This window comes from Schistocerca serialis, chromosome 4, assembly GCF_023864345.2.
Source record: "Schistocerca serialis cubense isolate TAMUIC-IGC-003099 chromosome 4, iqSchSeri2.2, whole genome shotgun sequence".
Taxonomy (NCBI): Eukaryota; Metazoa; Arthropoda; class Insecta; order Orthoptera; family Acrididae; genus Schistocerca; species Schistocerca serialis.
In genome coordinates, this window is record NC_064641.1 from 754,261,167 (window position 1) to 754,276,633 (window position 15,467).

At 38.1% G+C, this 15,467-nt stretch overlaps 1 protein-coding gene across 1 annotated transcript in view; it reads right to left on the reverse strand.

The window, feature by feature from the left end:
- Positions 1-15,467, reverse strand: part of LOC126474748 (dynein beta chain, ciliary-like) — a 734,368-nt gene that overhangs the window by 70,772 nt on the left and 648,129 nt on the right. Inside the window, exon 73 of the mRNA XM_050102225.1 lies at positions 3,135-3,360. Coding sequence (XP_049958182.1) covers positions 3,135-3,360 — 226 coding nt within the window. The remainder of the gene's footprint in view (positions 1-3,134; positions 3,361-15,467) is intronic.

Below are 15,467 nucleotides of genomic sequence, written 5' to 3' on the forward strand. Positions count from 1 at the left end.
CTACTGCAGCAGATGCAACTGTCACACCACCATCAAACAAATTTTTGTCAAAGGCCTATTTTGTGCAGTGGTTTTGAATGACAGTCCTCCATTTTTACTCCTCTTTTTACAATTTTTCCTCCTGCAATGGCATCTATCGGTATCGCAGTTCAGTGCCGATAGCACACTGCCCAGGTAGTGCCCTCCTGCCTTTCTGCTGATGGATCGCCTCTACGTGGATGACACGGTATGGCCACTCAACCACTCAATACCCCTGCAGTGCCTTTCTCTCATGGCAGGAGCAAGCGGTGGGGTGGTGGTTGAGGGGGGGGGGGGGGGGGTTGCGGTGGGGGGTGAGAGTTGTGGGAGATGTCAGGCTTCCTCAGTGTGCCCATAGCTGTCTCCTGCTCCGATGTGGGTGCCTCCTCCAATAGCCCAGGTGCCTTCTCCACCAATGTGGGTACCTACTACCCAGGAAGCAGCCACTTCTTGCACCAACACAGGTGCCTCCAACACTGACACAGATCCCACCTAAAATGATGACAGCACCTGCTGCCTTCCTGCTGGTGCTGCCTATCTTCCCTCCACATACAGTGGCCCCTAAGCACACAGCACCTGGAAATGAGTCCAATGTTGAGCTACTCCTGTCTGTGGGGTGCCAAGGTCACCCACCTGCTCAACTGCAGGGGTAGGAAGGCATGGGTGCACACTCCCTCTATCTTGGCCCTATTCTTTGGTCTTTGTGGTCCTGGAACTGTTTTCAGGGCATACTGAAAACTATGGATGAAGGGCAACATGCATATTCCACATTTCTACATTTCTGGAAAGCATTTGACATGGTGCCCCATTGCAGGCTTTTAATGAAGGTATAAGCATATGGAATAACTTCACAGATATGTGAGTGGCTCAAAGATTTCTTAATTAATAGAGCAAAGTATGTTGTCCTTGACGATGAACGTTCATCAGAGACAAGGGTATTGTCAGAAGTGCCCCAAGGGAAGTGTGATAGGACTGATATTATTATCTATGTACATAAATAATTTGTCGGACAGGGTGGACAGCAATCTGCAGTTGTTTGCTGATGATGCTGTGGTGTGCGGCAAGGTGTCGAAGTTGAGTGACTGTAGGAAAATATGAGACAACTTAGACAAAATTTCTAGTTGCTGCCACGAATGGCTGCTAGCTCTAAATGTCAGAAAATGCAAGTTAGTGTGGATGAGTAGGAAGATAAAACCTGTATGTTCAATTACAGTATTACTAGTGTCCTGCTTGACAGTCACATCATTTAAACATCTGGATGTAATGTTACAAAGCAATATGAAATGAAATGAGAATGTGAGAATTGCGGTAGAGAAGCCAAATGGTCAACTGTTGTTTATTGGGAGAATTTTAGGATAGAGTGGTTCACCTGTAAAGGAGGCTGCACATAGAATGGATGTGTAACCTATTCTTGAGTACTGCTTGAGTTTTTGGGATCTGTATCAGGTCGGATTGAAGGAAACCTTTGAAGCAATTCAGAGGAGGCCTGCTAGATTTGTTACTGGTACCTATGAACAACACGTAAGTGTTATGGAGATACTTTGGGAATCCTTAGCTGAAGGCACCATTCTTTTCAAGAAATACTATCGAGAAAATTTAGAGAACCAGCATTTAAAGCTGACTGCCAAATGATTGTACTGCCGTCAACATACATTGTGTATACTGACAACAAATATAAGATTTGGAAAATCAGGGCTCATATGAAGGCATGCAGACAGTCATTTTGCCTCATTCTATTTGCAAGTGGAACAGGAAAGGAATTGGCCACTAGTGGTACACAGTACCCTCTCCCACACACCATATGGTGACTTGTGGAACATTTATGTGGATGTAGATGTGTACTTGTGGGGCAACTGCTTCTGACACTATGAATGTGCCACCCATCAGCACATCACAGAGGAGACAGCAACTGGTCATTCTTTGCCCCCCCCCCCCCCCCCCCAATGAAAGGAAGGACATTACTACACCTTTGCTGACACTGTCGCAGTGCACATCACACAATTTGAGTAGCACATGATTTGGCTGCTCCACGCTCCCACCAGAGGTCACCAATCATTATCCAGCACCTCACAGTTGCCTGCTGCCGGTGGGCAAATGTTGTATATAGTGTCATGCACTGGGTCCAGCCAGCAGCCTGTACCTGTCTCTAAACTATCTTATACTTGTCATTATGTTATATTGTACTACTTATGTTTACACTGTTGCACCGTGACGTAATAAACTGTGTAATTTTTATGACTGTGCCTTTTATTGTGTTCAGAATCAGAACAGTGGTGTTGTCTTATTACAAGTATATGTCTGAATTATGACATTCTGGCTGAATTTGTATATGACATTCTGGCTGAATTTGTACGCTGCTTACTTTTAATTTGTGTAATAGCATCTCAGATATTCTGATCAGATATGTCTGTTGACAGAAGGTATCTGTAGCTAGTGATCTAACAGCAGTTAAAGCTTGAGTGATTAGTATACTGATGTATTTACTTTATATGTCATAACTTTGGCAATCTTCATTTGTACAGATTGTTTGAAGTGTCAATGAGCATTTCTCACAGACTGAAAAAACCTGTGTGTTCAGATTTTTCATAGCATAAAAAGATGATAAATAACTTGATTGTCACTAGATGCAATGACATCCTTTTCAAAAGCTGCAGCCACCAACATGGAAGTTACCAAGCATTTTGTACATGTGCACAAAATGTCACCATCTCCTTCCAGAAAGCCTAGCCTGCCGCAAAAAAAATATTGATGTGCAGTACATTCATTACACTTCTCCTCCTGGCACCACATGGTTCTCAGCTGCTGTTATGAAAGCAACCTCAGGCTGATACTTTACCTGCCACCTCTGTCCATCATATCCCATAGTCTCGTTATTTAATTGCCATAACTCATATATAATATCACTTCACCTTCACATGATGGATGTATGTTTGCATTGTACATTCTGGCCATTGTACATTAATGCCACACATATTTCTTTAATATTATTGATGTTCATACTTTGTACTGTGTTACTGAAAATATGAGCAAGTTAGCGTTGGCAATAATTACCCAGTATGCAAAGTTTATATACAAAGATCAAATGAACATCTATTTCTTTTACCATTAATACGTACCAACATTGAAGGGATAAATTTTGTTCCAGCCTTGTGGCCCAAATTTCCGCCTCTCAGCAACAACAGCATGAAAATAGCACAATGAAAATAAAATTGCCTTGAATTCCGCTTCCTTGCTGCACATCTCAAGAGTGTCTTGATTGAAATTGTCTAAGGCTTTGTGCACATTTGCATTCATCCCTGTTGGAGGCTCATTTGTAATTTTAATGGAGGATTCTAGGATTCCCTAAAAATATTTACATCTCTGTCAATATTCAGCAACAAGCATTGTATTAAAAATAAAGATGAAGGATTGTTACAAGATTAATTCAATACAAAAAAGTGAATACATATGTAATTTAGTTAATCATCCAAGCATGAAGCTAAATTCAATAATAAAAAATCATAAAAATTTATGAGGGAGTGACACTAATTTGAAACCATTACAGCAGCAGATGTATTAAACAGATAGAGATAGTTTTAATAATTTGCAAAGACTACCCAGATTCATATTCATTCTATGTATGCTCATGAAAACAGTTTAAATATGTACCCATATATAGCACAGTTGGAAATGGAATGCTAACATCAAAATGTAGTAAGTGTCCTCGCCATTTCATCAATCCAAAGGTAGGTTTGAACACCTGAGTACTCTACTAGGCATTGTCCTGTTAGGGGTATTATGCTATTGCCTTCCTCTGACTTTGAATTGACTTATTTGGTGGACTACAATTGATATTGAACCACAGTTCAGCTCAGCATTTTTCACATTAACAAACATTACCAGATGTAAAAGAAGTGAAAAGCGATAAAAAATTTGTAAGATTAAACCCAAGATCTTTTGATCTGTAATCTGTCATTTTGAATCTGTAATCTGTCATTTTACCACTAAGCCACACTTCTGAACCATAAATACTGCACAAGCTACAAACATAGGGACAATAGCAGGACAATGGGCCAAGAGAATTTCTGCAGGATTTTCATCCATGCACCCATTGTGTTCTGTTGATCCAGTAATGAGAGGGAACTCCTTGGAATGTGGAATGATTCAGGATATAAACCACTACAGATACACAACTCAGACTTGTAAGCTGACTCTTCACTTCACATCAGTAACTGATTCTGATTAAGTTTAAATGGCATATGTATCAAGGGCTCAAGCTAAATTCTATTTACACTTAAAAAGGCTTATCATCTTACACTTGGGTCACCACTTAAAACTAAATTTCCATACATATTATACTATTTAGCCCAAGAATTTACATGTTTTATATAGGTATTGGCTAATAAAATAAAAATGAATGGAAGGGTTTAATGCAAGTTACATAGATAAATGTATGATTTATTTTTAAATCCATGGAGATTCTCAATTTCTTGTGATGTACATGTGAGAAACTAGTTAAAAATTTTGTACAAAAATTAAAAACAAAATCACAATTTTTTATCTCCTAGCCAGAAATGATATCTATTTAGGATTTCAATACACATTATTCCCCACTTCTTTGGCAACAAGACTCTATTCTTCAACATAATCTCCATTCAATGTGATGGCTTTATGCCCCTTACTGAGAGTGCCTGTATGTTCGCATGGTACTACTCTACTGGTCGATGTCAGAGTCAATGTCTTGGCGCACAAATAACCTCCTCATCATCCACCTTCTGCTTCCCACAGAGAGCATCCTTCATTGAGCAAAACAGACAAGTTGGAAGGTGTGAGATCCAGGCTGTAAAGTGGATGAGGAAGAACAGTCCAATCAAGTTTTGTGAGCTCATCTCAGGTGCGCAGACTTGCATGAGGCCTTGCATTGCCGTGGGCAAAGAGAGGTTTGTTTGCATTTTTGTGGCAATGAACACACTGAAGCCGTTTCTTCAATTTCCTGCCGGTAGTACAATACACTACAGAGTTGATCGTTACACCATGAGGGAGGGCATCAAACAGAATAACCCCTTCAGATTCTCAGAAGACTGTTGTCATGACTTTACCAGCTGAGTGTGCAGCTTTGAACATTTTCTTTAGAGGACACGTGCTGTGGCACTACACAATGGATTGCCATCTTCTTTCTGGATAAAAGTGTTGTGCCCACATTTCATCACTTGTGATGACAAAAAATTGTTGTGATTAGCATTGTAAGATGCAAGCAATTTTGGACAGATGGTCCTTCATTGCTCTTTTTTGTCTTCTGTTTGGTGGTGGGAAACACAGCAGACACACACATTTGAGTATCCCAACTGGTGGATGAGTGTGTCATCACTACCAACAGAGAGGTCCCTTTGAGTAGTGAGTGGTCTTACTGTGACTCATCAATTACCTCGAATGAGAGTGTGCACACACTCCAACATTGCGGGAGTCTCAGTCATGCGTGGCTGGCCAGCAGAGGTTTGTGCAACCTTTTTGCAATGATGGCGCCTCACCCAATAACTCACCATGCTTTTGTTCACTGCCAGGTCTTCTTAGACATTCTACAAATGCCCATGAATATCTGTATTTCTGCCAAATGAAACTCAGTGACAGCTCTCTGCTTGGAATGCACCTCCAATACAGACACCATTTTGAAGGATACATATAGTGCCACCACTTATTGGAACTTCATGAAACTTTAGGGGCTGAAGCAGGAATATTCCACAAAGTACCACAACAAATTCTCCATTTTTTCAACTGAAACTGGCCAAGAAAAAACTGTGTTGCATAACTTATTGAATGCCCCTCATATATTGTTCTTGGAGCAAGCATGCATTTATCCCTCGTTTTCACTGAAAGAGACTATTCCTTCAGGTCTACAGAAGGAGTCAAGTTACGCATTAACAAAAAGAAGCAGGAATCTACATCAATGATTACTAATCCTGTATTGAATCTCATTCAGAGTTAAATGATTTTTCCATTATCCAATGATAGACAACATCTAGTATACACTTTTTTGTTACTATTTATGATCTGCTGTGCTGTCATAAGCAGCCTGACATGTTTTCACATGTATTACCAATAGATAATATAAGTTCACTGCCCTGTTGCACAGTAGACCAAATGCATTTTCTCACCCAACATAAATAAGTCTGAAGAATATGCAAAGGGCTGAAAGAAAAAAAAAGAGGTTCAAAAGGGTTAATAATTAACTGTTACACTTTTATAAAGTAAATGAGTTTACCTGTACTCAGATTAAATTTAACACAGTAATATTAGCAGGGTAAACTACTGTGCATAGTACATGTTTATTAATAGCTGTGAATAAATGGAAGGTAAATGTACTAACATGTAAGTGTACAAATTTAGCTCTCCTAAAAGAAGCATTTACAGACTGCTACATTACAATTAATTCTCCATGATATTCTTATTACTTGTTCTGCACAATAAATACTTAACTGCACAAATGATCATTTTGCAGTAACTTAAGTAAGTACTTGATTCATGTGTCACTTTACTGTTTTGAGGATTTATTTACTTTTTAGTTGACATCTGGGAAGGTCTCTTACAGTCAGCACTATTGGACTGATAATAAGTACAATGCACTGTAAAAAACAGTTTACCATTTTAATCAGTTTCACACAGTGCATTACATGCTATACTACTAAAGGCAGGTTTCCTAGTGCACTAAAATGTATAATAAACAGCAGCTATACAGTAAAACTGAGGAGCCCACAACTTTCTTCAAAGTAGCAGCTTTCTTATTGATTTACTCAATCCAAAGCTGATGGTGTAAGTGTGAAGGGCATTTAGCTGTATACTGTTAGTTTATTGTTAATAAAATATACAGGTTGCAGCTGTCTTTGTCTTTTGTTAATGTAGACCTTGACTCGTTCCACATTGCTGAAGGGTCTCCTTCTTTATGGGATCAACAGAACATGAATAAATGAATGAATGCCTGTATACATACAGCTCTTCTATGGTAAAAACAACCTTATTGGCATCAGCAGAGATAATTAAGTTTTAGCTTGTCTCACAATAAAGGAATTGTGGCTCTGTGCCAATTCATGCAAATGAAAAAGATATGGTTGCTGTCTTCCTCTTCAGCACATGAACATACTAAGGACAATGTAAACCTAATGCAGCATAAATGTTTCTTGAAGTAGCCTGTTTGAAGCTCAGGCATAAAATGGTAGTTCTGAAGCTCCTTGAATATCGGCAATTGTCATATCAGTGATATAATGGTAACAAGGGGTATATTTGTGTGTAATCTCTTTCCCTAGTTTTGGTTTCCAGCTATTCTTTGTTCTACACTTCCCTGGCTGAAGCTTGTTTTAGAAAGAATTTTACACTGATATACCATAAACAAAGTAAGTGGCCATTCCTCTCCATTAATAGGAGATTCACTGGTGTGGATGCCAACGTGCCATAAAGCTAAAACACTAGCGAAACCAAAGTGCAGGCAGTCATAATCAAAATGGATCTATTCTAATGCACAGTATTACATTAGTCTGACTATTTTGCCAGCTTTCCAGATTCCCAGAAGTGAATATAGCATACAAATATGTATTGAATTTTCATATTTTTCAGTAGCATGTTTATTGTACAAATTCCACTGTAGTGTGTTCTCAATGAACACACAGAAATATTTTACTGCTGCCTGTCTGGTAGCCAGTGCCTGGTGAATATGACTGCTAATCTGAAATGTTTGGTCAATTTATCCCTATGTATGTGAGTAATTTAGTCACAGATTGGCTGATTTTATTCAAGTGCTTGCTAGTTATTTCACACTTTGTGTAAGTTCATTAATCACTTTAGAAGATGTAGGTACAGGTTTATGGTGTCATGTAAGCCCATGATGAAGTTTAAGAGGAATTGGAAAAAATGGGGATTCACAAAACAGAGACCTACAGAAAACCTCTGCACTTTCTCTTAGGGGGTATCTGATAACTGTAAGTTTTTGTAACATTACTTAGAGAGTACTTGTAGTATATGACTCACAAAGCTGGCTGGAGTTTGGTATGATTTCAGTTTCTTGACTAAGAGAGGTATTATAGTTGGTGAAAACTGCTATAAAATATATATACTGACTCAAAGTTCAATATCAGTCATCAGTTATACAACAATATTATTTGTACTCAAGAATTTGAATGGTCTTGGTTGTTGATATATAAAACACACACACACACATGCACACACACTGCAAACACAACAGCAGAAGCAAACAACACTATAACAACATCAAGACTGGTCACCACTGTGCCACCCATCAACTCTTACACAACAATCAAAAATAAGTGCCACTGTAGGTGTACCCTGTGGGGAATGGGAGAATGAAAGAGGCGAGAAGCAGCTGCCCCCCCTCTTCCCTATAGAAAAAATAATCACAAAGTGAACTCACATCGCGCTCTGTCATACTGATAGACATATCAATTCGGCATCAATCTGAGTTACAGTGAAATATGTAATGGATACTGCCTTGCACTAGGCAAAATATGAAATGGATACTGCATTGTAGTAAATGTGCCCATAACCATTTCTTGTGAAAGCGAAGCAAAAAGTTAGAAAAGTAACTCTGCTCAAAGATGTTTCAGTCACTCTTTACAGTAGTCTCATTTGTACATTTCTGTAGCATTCTTAATGCATAGCATGTTTTACTAAATTATGAGTTCATGGATTAAGTATGTTTATTCCATTTGATGTTATTTTGGAACCACATACTGGAGAATTCAAGTCTCTTTGCTGAATGGGAAAATCTTACAGAAAAAGTTTTCTTACTGCTGATTATTAGTTTGTTCTTACAGGGCGGGCAACTATGTTGATTTGTAGCAGTATTTATTGAATACTGTACTTCATCCCGGCTTTTATTCTTGTTTATTACTGGTATGCCTTCTGCAAACAGTATTATTTTATGTGCCTCTACATTCAGATTCAGATCATTTTATGTTTATAAGAAGATCAGATGTCCCAATACAGAAACCTAGTGGACGCTCTAGGTGACTGAACCTTCTTCAGACAGATGTTCCATCATTAGTTTAGATTCCTTATGTGTGAATCTCATACAATGCTGTCTGTCATTTCTCAGTAAATAAGTGAATCACACCTTAGTGATTCCTCTTATACCATAATTTTCTCATCCGTTACTTTTAAGAGATAATTTAAACATCTAAGCAGTATGGTCAATTTTTGGCTTCTAAATTCATGATTTGTTTAATGAAATATTCTTACCTAAAACAAAATTTAATCTGTTATACATAACTTTTTCAATTATTTTGGATAGGCTGGCTATTACTGAAAGGGTACAGTAATCATTAATTTCACTCCTATCATTTGTTATGACTTAACAGATTTTAGTATGTGTGGAGCAGTTCCAGACTGAAGACTGCAGTCACAGGGGTGAATCTGTGGTTGAACAATGTTTAAGCAACATTTTTTTTTTTTATCAACATGCAAGGTATTACATCTATCACGGTTGAGTATTTCTCAATTCGTTTATAGCTACTGTAACTTCATCAGTTGTCACACTTCTAACTTAAAATGGAGTTGTCACAGAGTCTCAAATTGTCTTTTACAAGCTGAGCATTTGCAATATTCATTGTGTGAGATTATTGGCCAAAATCTTCTGAATGAGGGCTACTCAACAGATCCTGCTAACTAGCCAGTAAGTTAGAGTTTCCAACTAGTGCACTCTGTACGGCTATATTCTGTACTGATGTAGGCTATGACAAGAAAATCAGATGCCAGCCAGAAGAAACAGACAGGCAGTCATCTGATCACAGTATGGCTTGTCAGTAGATGTAGTTACTTACCAAGTAAAGCAGAGTTTCTGATTGCTCCCTCCAGTTATCTTCAGTACTTATCATAGGAAGCAATGAGGATACATTGACATTCAGCTGATGAAAGACAATGGATGGTTAAAAAAATTAATGTTCTTTGTGCTTTTAAATGCGTTTAACAGCAGTATTGGAATTGCGTCTCATGAAGATAATTACTAATCAGAAGATCTGATATAACTGTTCAAGAGACTACCCAAGCTTTTCCAATTATTATTTCCTTCCTTACGGAAGGATGCACTGGGGAAGGTTAGGAAGGAACTGCAGACCACTCAAGGCTATGATGACACAGACCTATCTGTTTCGAGGACAAGGGGAGACGAAGATGAATGTGTAGGCATTAGAGAGAGGCATAGGAGGGCAAAGATAGTATGTTTGAAAGCAAAGTGTCAGCCTAAGTTTGGAGATGAAAGAAGATTAAGCTCAGATTTAAAGATGGATTAAGAGAAAAAAAATGAATAGTGCAGTTAAGAATTACAAGGAAAAGAATATGTGAAAAAGTAAAGAGACAGAAACTGGAAGAAAGAACATGAAAAAGTAAATTCAATTTAATCATGAAAATAATTGAGTAAATGTATATATGAAAAATAATGAAAAAAGGTAGGGAGAATCAGTGGAATATACGTTAATGGAGCTTATGTCCAGAATGGTGTCAGGATGTGAGGATATGTCAGAGAGCAGGTTCCAATGTCCAGAGTTCAAAGTAAGTAGTATCCAGAGTTCAGAGAAACTAGTTTCATGTAGAAGGATCCAAATATCCTGAGTGGCATAACAGTCGATCAGGTCCCTTGAATTATGCTATCAAGCATGTTCAGCCATTGGATACTGAGTGTCTCCAAGACAGACAGTTCAACGCCCATTTATCCACTCAGCCAATTTAGCAGTTGCCATTCTTATATAATTATATGAAAGCATGGTTTCTGCTCTCTCGGACATGTCAAAAAGAACAGACATCATACAGAATCTGCAGCTATGATACATTATATGTATATTGAAGATGTAGAGGGGAAGAAAGGAAAGTAAAGGGAGGGGGTCACTGCTGTCAGCTGAATTGTGCCATTATGCAGAGTCAGTGACGCCGAGAGAAAATGTGTACCAGACTGGGATTTCAACCTGGGTTTCCTGCTTACTAGGTAAGTGCATTAACCACTGCACCATCTGGGACACAGTGGGCACACCTCATGGCTGATTCACACTCCCATTGAGCACCACCTATCCGCAGTCACCTGATTCTGCGTGGTGTCTGTTATTTTGTTGGACACGTCTGAAAGAAAACATCATGCATTCATATAATTGATTGATACACTTAGCTGGGCAATAGATCCATCTTCTTCAATGTGGATGCAAAAATACATCTGACCTCCTGTGGGAACCTCAGAGTAGCGAATATGAAGGAAATGGACAACAACTGCGGACAGGTGGCACTCAATGGGATTGTGAATTGGCTATGGGTGTGCCAAGGTTATCTGAGCAGTTGTGATAATGCTGTGTCCCAGATGGTGCAATGGTCAATGCAGCTGCCTAGTAAGCAGAAGATCTTGGGCTCGAATCATGGTCCCGCACACAATTTCCCTCATTGCTGCTGACTCTGCGTAATGTCCCTATGCAGCTGACAGTAGTGATCCACTCCCTTTCCTTTCCTTTCTTCCCCTCTCCACCTTCAATTTACATACTATTATATAAAATATATTGCAATGAATACATGTCAGTTGTTAAACAACATGCCATTTCGTATGTTGGTCTGTCTTTAATACTGTAGGATGACCTGTGGTGAAGCTTTTGAACTAAATGAACATTATTTGATCATGTACAATTACATTGTGTACAGCAGCTGTAAATGTATAGGACATATCAAAACCAGAAAAGATTCAGTAGCACTTATTTACTTAGGTGCAACAATTCTGATTACACACTTTAACGCCGATGATTATGGAGAACTATACACACAAATTTAATTCATTACATACTTTTTGATAATTTAAAAATCCTTTTGCACTAGATATTCTTTTTGTTTCTTTGGAAAGTTAGTGTAATCTGTACTACAATGGAGCATTCTAATCAGATTTCTTAGAGACCTGATAACCAAGTACTGAGGTTCATTTTCAAGCATCGTCAGTTGGTGGAATATGCTTCACATGTCATTCTTCCTCTTATTCTGTGTGTTGTGGATGTGTACACTAGCATTAGTAATCCACTCCAAACTATCTTTTGTTATATCTAAGTTAAGAATTATTATTATTATTATTGTTGTTGGGGCAATGTGAACACTCTTTTTTTCCTAAGCGTGTCGTCACTCCATACTGCAGGTATGGTTTAAATAACCCATAGTATACTGTGTACAAAAGCCATCTGTCTACATATTGCAATGGCTACTTCATTATGAATATGGTGGAGCTGAGTTTCCTACAGACATGATTAACATTTTGTTTCCATTTCAGCTCATTATACACTGTAACACCTAAGAATTTAGTGGGCTCAACTTACTTTAGCCTTGTTTTATCCCCTTCTAAATCCATAGACTCAGGCTTTTCTTTGTTTGTGAATACTGCATACATAGCCTTCTTCAGGTCTCTGGCCAGTTTATTTTTCCATAAGTAATTAGGCTGTGATGTTTGCAGAAATCTATGCTCCTCTTTCAAGCTGTTCCAAATTTTGGTCAGAATTCAGTATTGTTGTGTCATCTGCATATAATATTTTCCCCTCATTCTATTCAACATCTGTATAATTTATGAAATGATTAAACAGCAATGGCCCTATTACTGAACCCTCCAACACACTGGATTTGAAGGTTTTGGTTTCTGACTCATATGCATTCCTTATTGATACTTTATTTTTCCTCTTGTATGGATATGACTGTATCCTGTTTGCCCTCACAGGGCATAGTTTTCCAGTTTTCGTGTCTGTATTTCATGGAAAATGGTGTCAAGAGCTTCCAGAAACATTGTAGATACAACTCTTTGTTCACCTAATGTATGTATAACATAATCTGTCAGAATGGTAATTGCTGATTCTGTGGATTTATCATACATAAAATTATTCTGTGTTGGTACAAGAATGTTGTGTTTGTCCAGATAAACAACTTCTCTATTAAGCATTTCCACAATTTTTGAGAACCCTGAAGGTTAATTTTATTTATTTATTTATTATTTATTTGTCCCGTAGATCAAATCAGTAAAATGGCTTGTACAACTGATATGGGATAAACTGGTCTACAGTTGCCGGGTCCTCTTTATTCCCTTCCTTGTACACTGGCAGAACACACTTATCTTCAGTTTTCTTGGGAAAATTCCATCTCTGAAAAAGCTGAAAGATATATCCAGCAAAGATGTGATTAACATAACGCCATATCATGTGATGCAATATTTCATCATCACCAACTGATTTCTTGGCTTTTCGTTCCTGTATAGTTTTTCTCAGTTCATCTTTTGCAACTGGTTTCAAGAACATGTTGCTGTAGATGTATTACCCTTCTTTTTTGGATTGTTTCTTTTCAATCATATGTTGTTCCCTATCACATTATTAGTGGTATGTTTACTATATCTCTACTACCTGTAACCATTATTTTGTGTTTTTCCATGGAACATATCTCTGTTCTTTTTAGACATCTTTCTTCATTTCAACATTAATTACATCCCAAGCTCCCTTTATTTTGATTTTTTAAATTTTTTATGGTAGTGTTAATTGCTCTTGCTTTTCCCTCCCATTTTTTACCTGTGCAGCACACTTTTGTAGTATTGTGGAATTTACAGCCTGGTTCATCTCTCTCAGATCCTGTGGGTTTTAGTCCTAGTTCCCTACTTAATATTGTTATAAGGATATTAACATTTTGATTACTGCCAATCCTGATTTGTTTGTTGGTTGTTCATTTTGATTCTGATGTTATGACATAACTTCTGCAGAAGTGGATCAGCTGTCCACAGTGATCAGATATTTCTGTCTGAACTTTTTGTGACATAGTCATTTCTACTAATACAGGTAATGATGTTGTCAATAACTATTTGACTTTGAGAAGTCATTCTTGTAGGTGCAGACATAGTTGCCCCAATGTCATACTGCATTAATAATTCTTCAAAATCTTGTCTTGCTTTTGATCCTTTCAAAATGAAGTCTCCATATGCAACCACTCTTCTCTTCACATTCACTTGTAGTAAGTTAGAATTATTTTTCCTGTAATGTGTGTGGTTATATTTCACTTAGGAATACTTCTACCTCTAGTTTCTTGTTACTAATGTATTGGATATTCTGATGCAGAGCTTTTATATAATTTTCCTATTGCTGACTTAAATGTTGTGACTGTATTCTGAAGTCCCTAAAGTAAGTGGTAGCACCTGAGGCATGGAACATGTTTCACTGTGGGAACAACTGCAGGGGTAAGAACTGTGGGATAATGACAATGGTCTGGGAATGTCATATGGTCAGAAAATACTGTGACGGAGGATGTCAGAATGTGATTAGCTTGTTTCAGGGCATGACTTGAATAAAGTAATAGCTTTCCTTAACTACTATATTGAGGCATTCAAGTACTGGATGACAAAGGGGATTCTGTGTTTTTTGGTGGTGAGAGCAACTGTGGGAGATGTGAAGCTGGGAGAGGCTGCTGATGAAGGCACTGAGGGTTCTATTGAGAGATATGTTTGCCCCAAATGCCTGCTAGGCTGAAGAGATGGAATCATTTGATGTGGAAGATGTGGTAGCTGTCAAAGTAGAGGTTTTGTTGAATATTCTTTGTTTTAAATGGATGGGTGTTTGAATGTGGACTTCAGGAGGTTGAACCCAACATCAAGGAAGATAGCTTTGTCTTTGGAAAAGAATCAGGTGAATCTGAGTTGAATCTGTTGAAAGAAATCGAGGTGTTCTTCTTCACTGTAGGTCCACATCACAAATGTGTTATCGATAAATTTGTACAACGTCTTGGGGAATCTCCCCCCCCCCCCAACACCAATACCCACTACCCTCCCGATCACTATGTCTCTTTGGTTTTCCCAGCTCCTTTGCCTTGCAAGTTCTTAATTGCACTATTCATTTAATTTCCCTTCCTCTAACTCCATCTTTACTCCCCACTCTGTTCCTCTATCATCTCTGTACTGAAGCTGGCACAGCACTTGATCTCAAGAATGAAATGTTTTGTTGAGGTAGGAGATAACTGATTATGTGCGTATTGTCTTTCGGATAATTTGAATGAAGTAATGTGGAATCAAAGTCTGTGCAGATCAGGTGTACTAAGACATACTCTGCTTGTAAAATATTTGAAGTGCTGAATATTTAATGTTTTTTAAATGATTTTACATAGTTCCAATTGGGAGAAAGAACAAAACAGTTAATACAGTTGCAAAAACACACTGATAATTATTTTGTGAGTCCACTGTGGCTACTTGTCTAAGCCAAAATACATTCTCACAATGTTTAGCATATCAAAAAGCATCTGAAATGAAAGAGATGCTCCATGCTATCAAGAGGTTTTGAATAAGCAAAGGTACCAAGAATCCATGAAGGCTGGGAGTTTGAAATTCCCTTGTTCCCCTTTTAACTGGAGGCATTCAGAGACTCCAGTTGAAAAGACACAGAACTACCATATCTGGAAAAACCACTATGATGTCATTGCTATTCTGACTCAGATCCAAC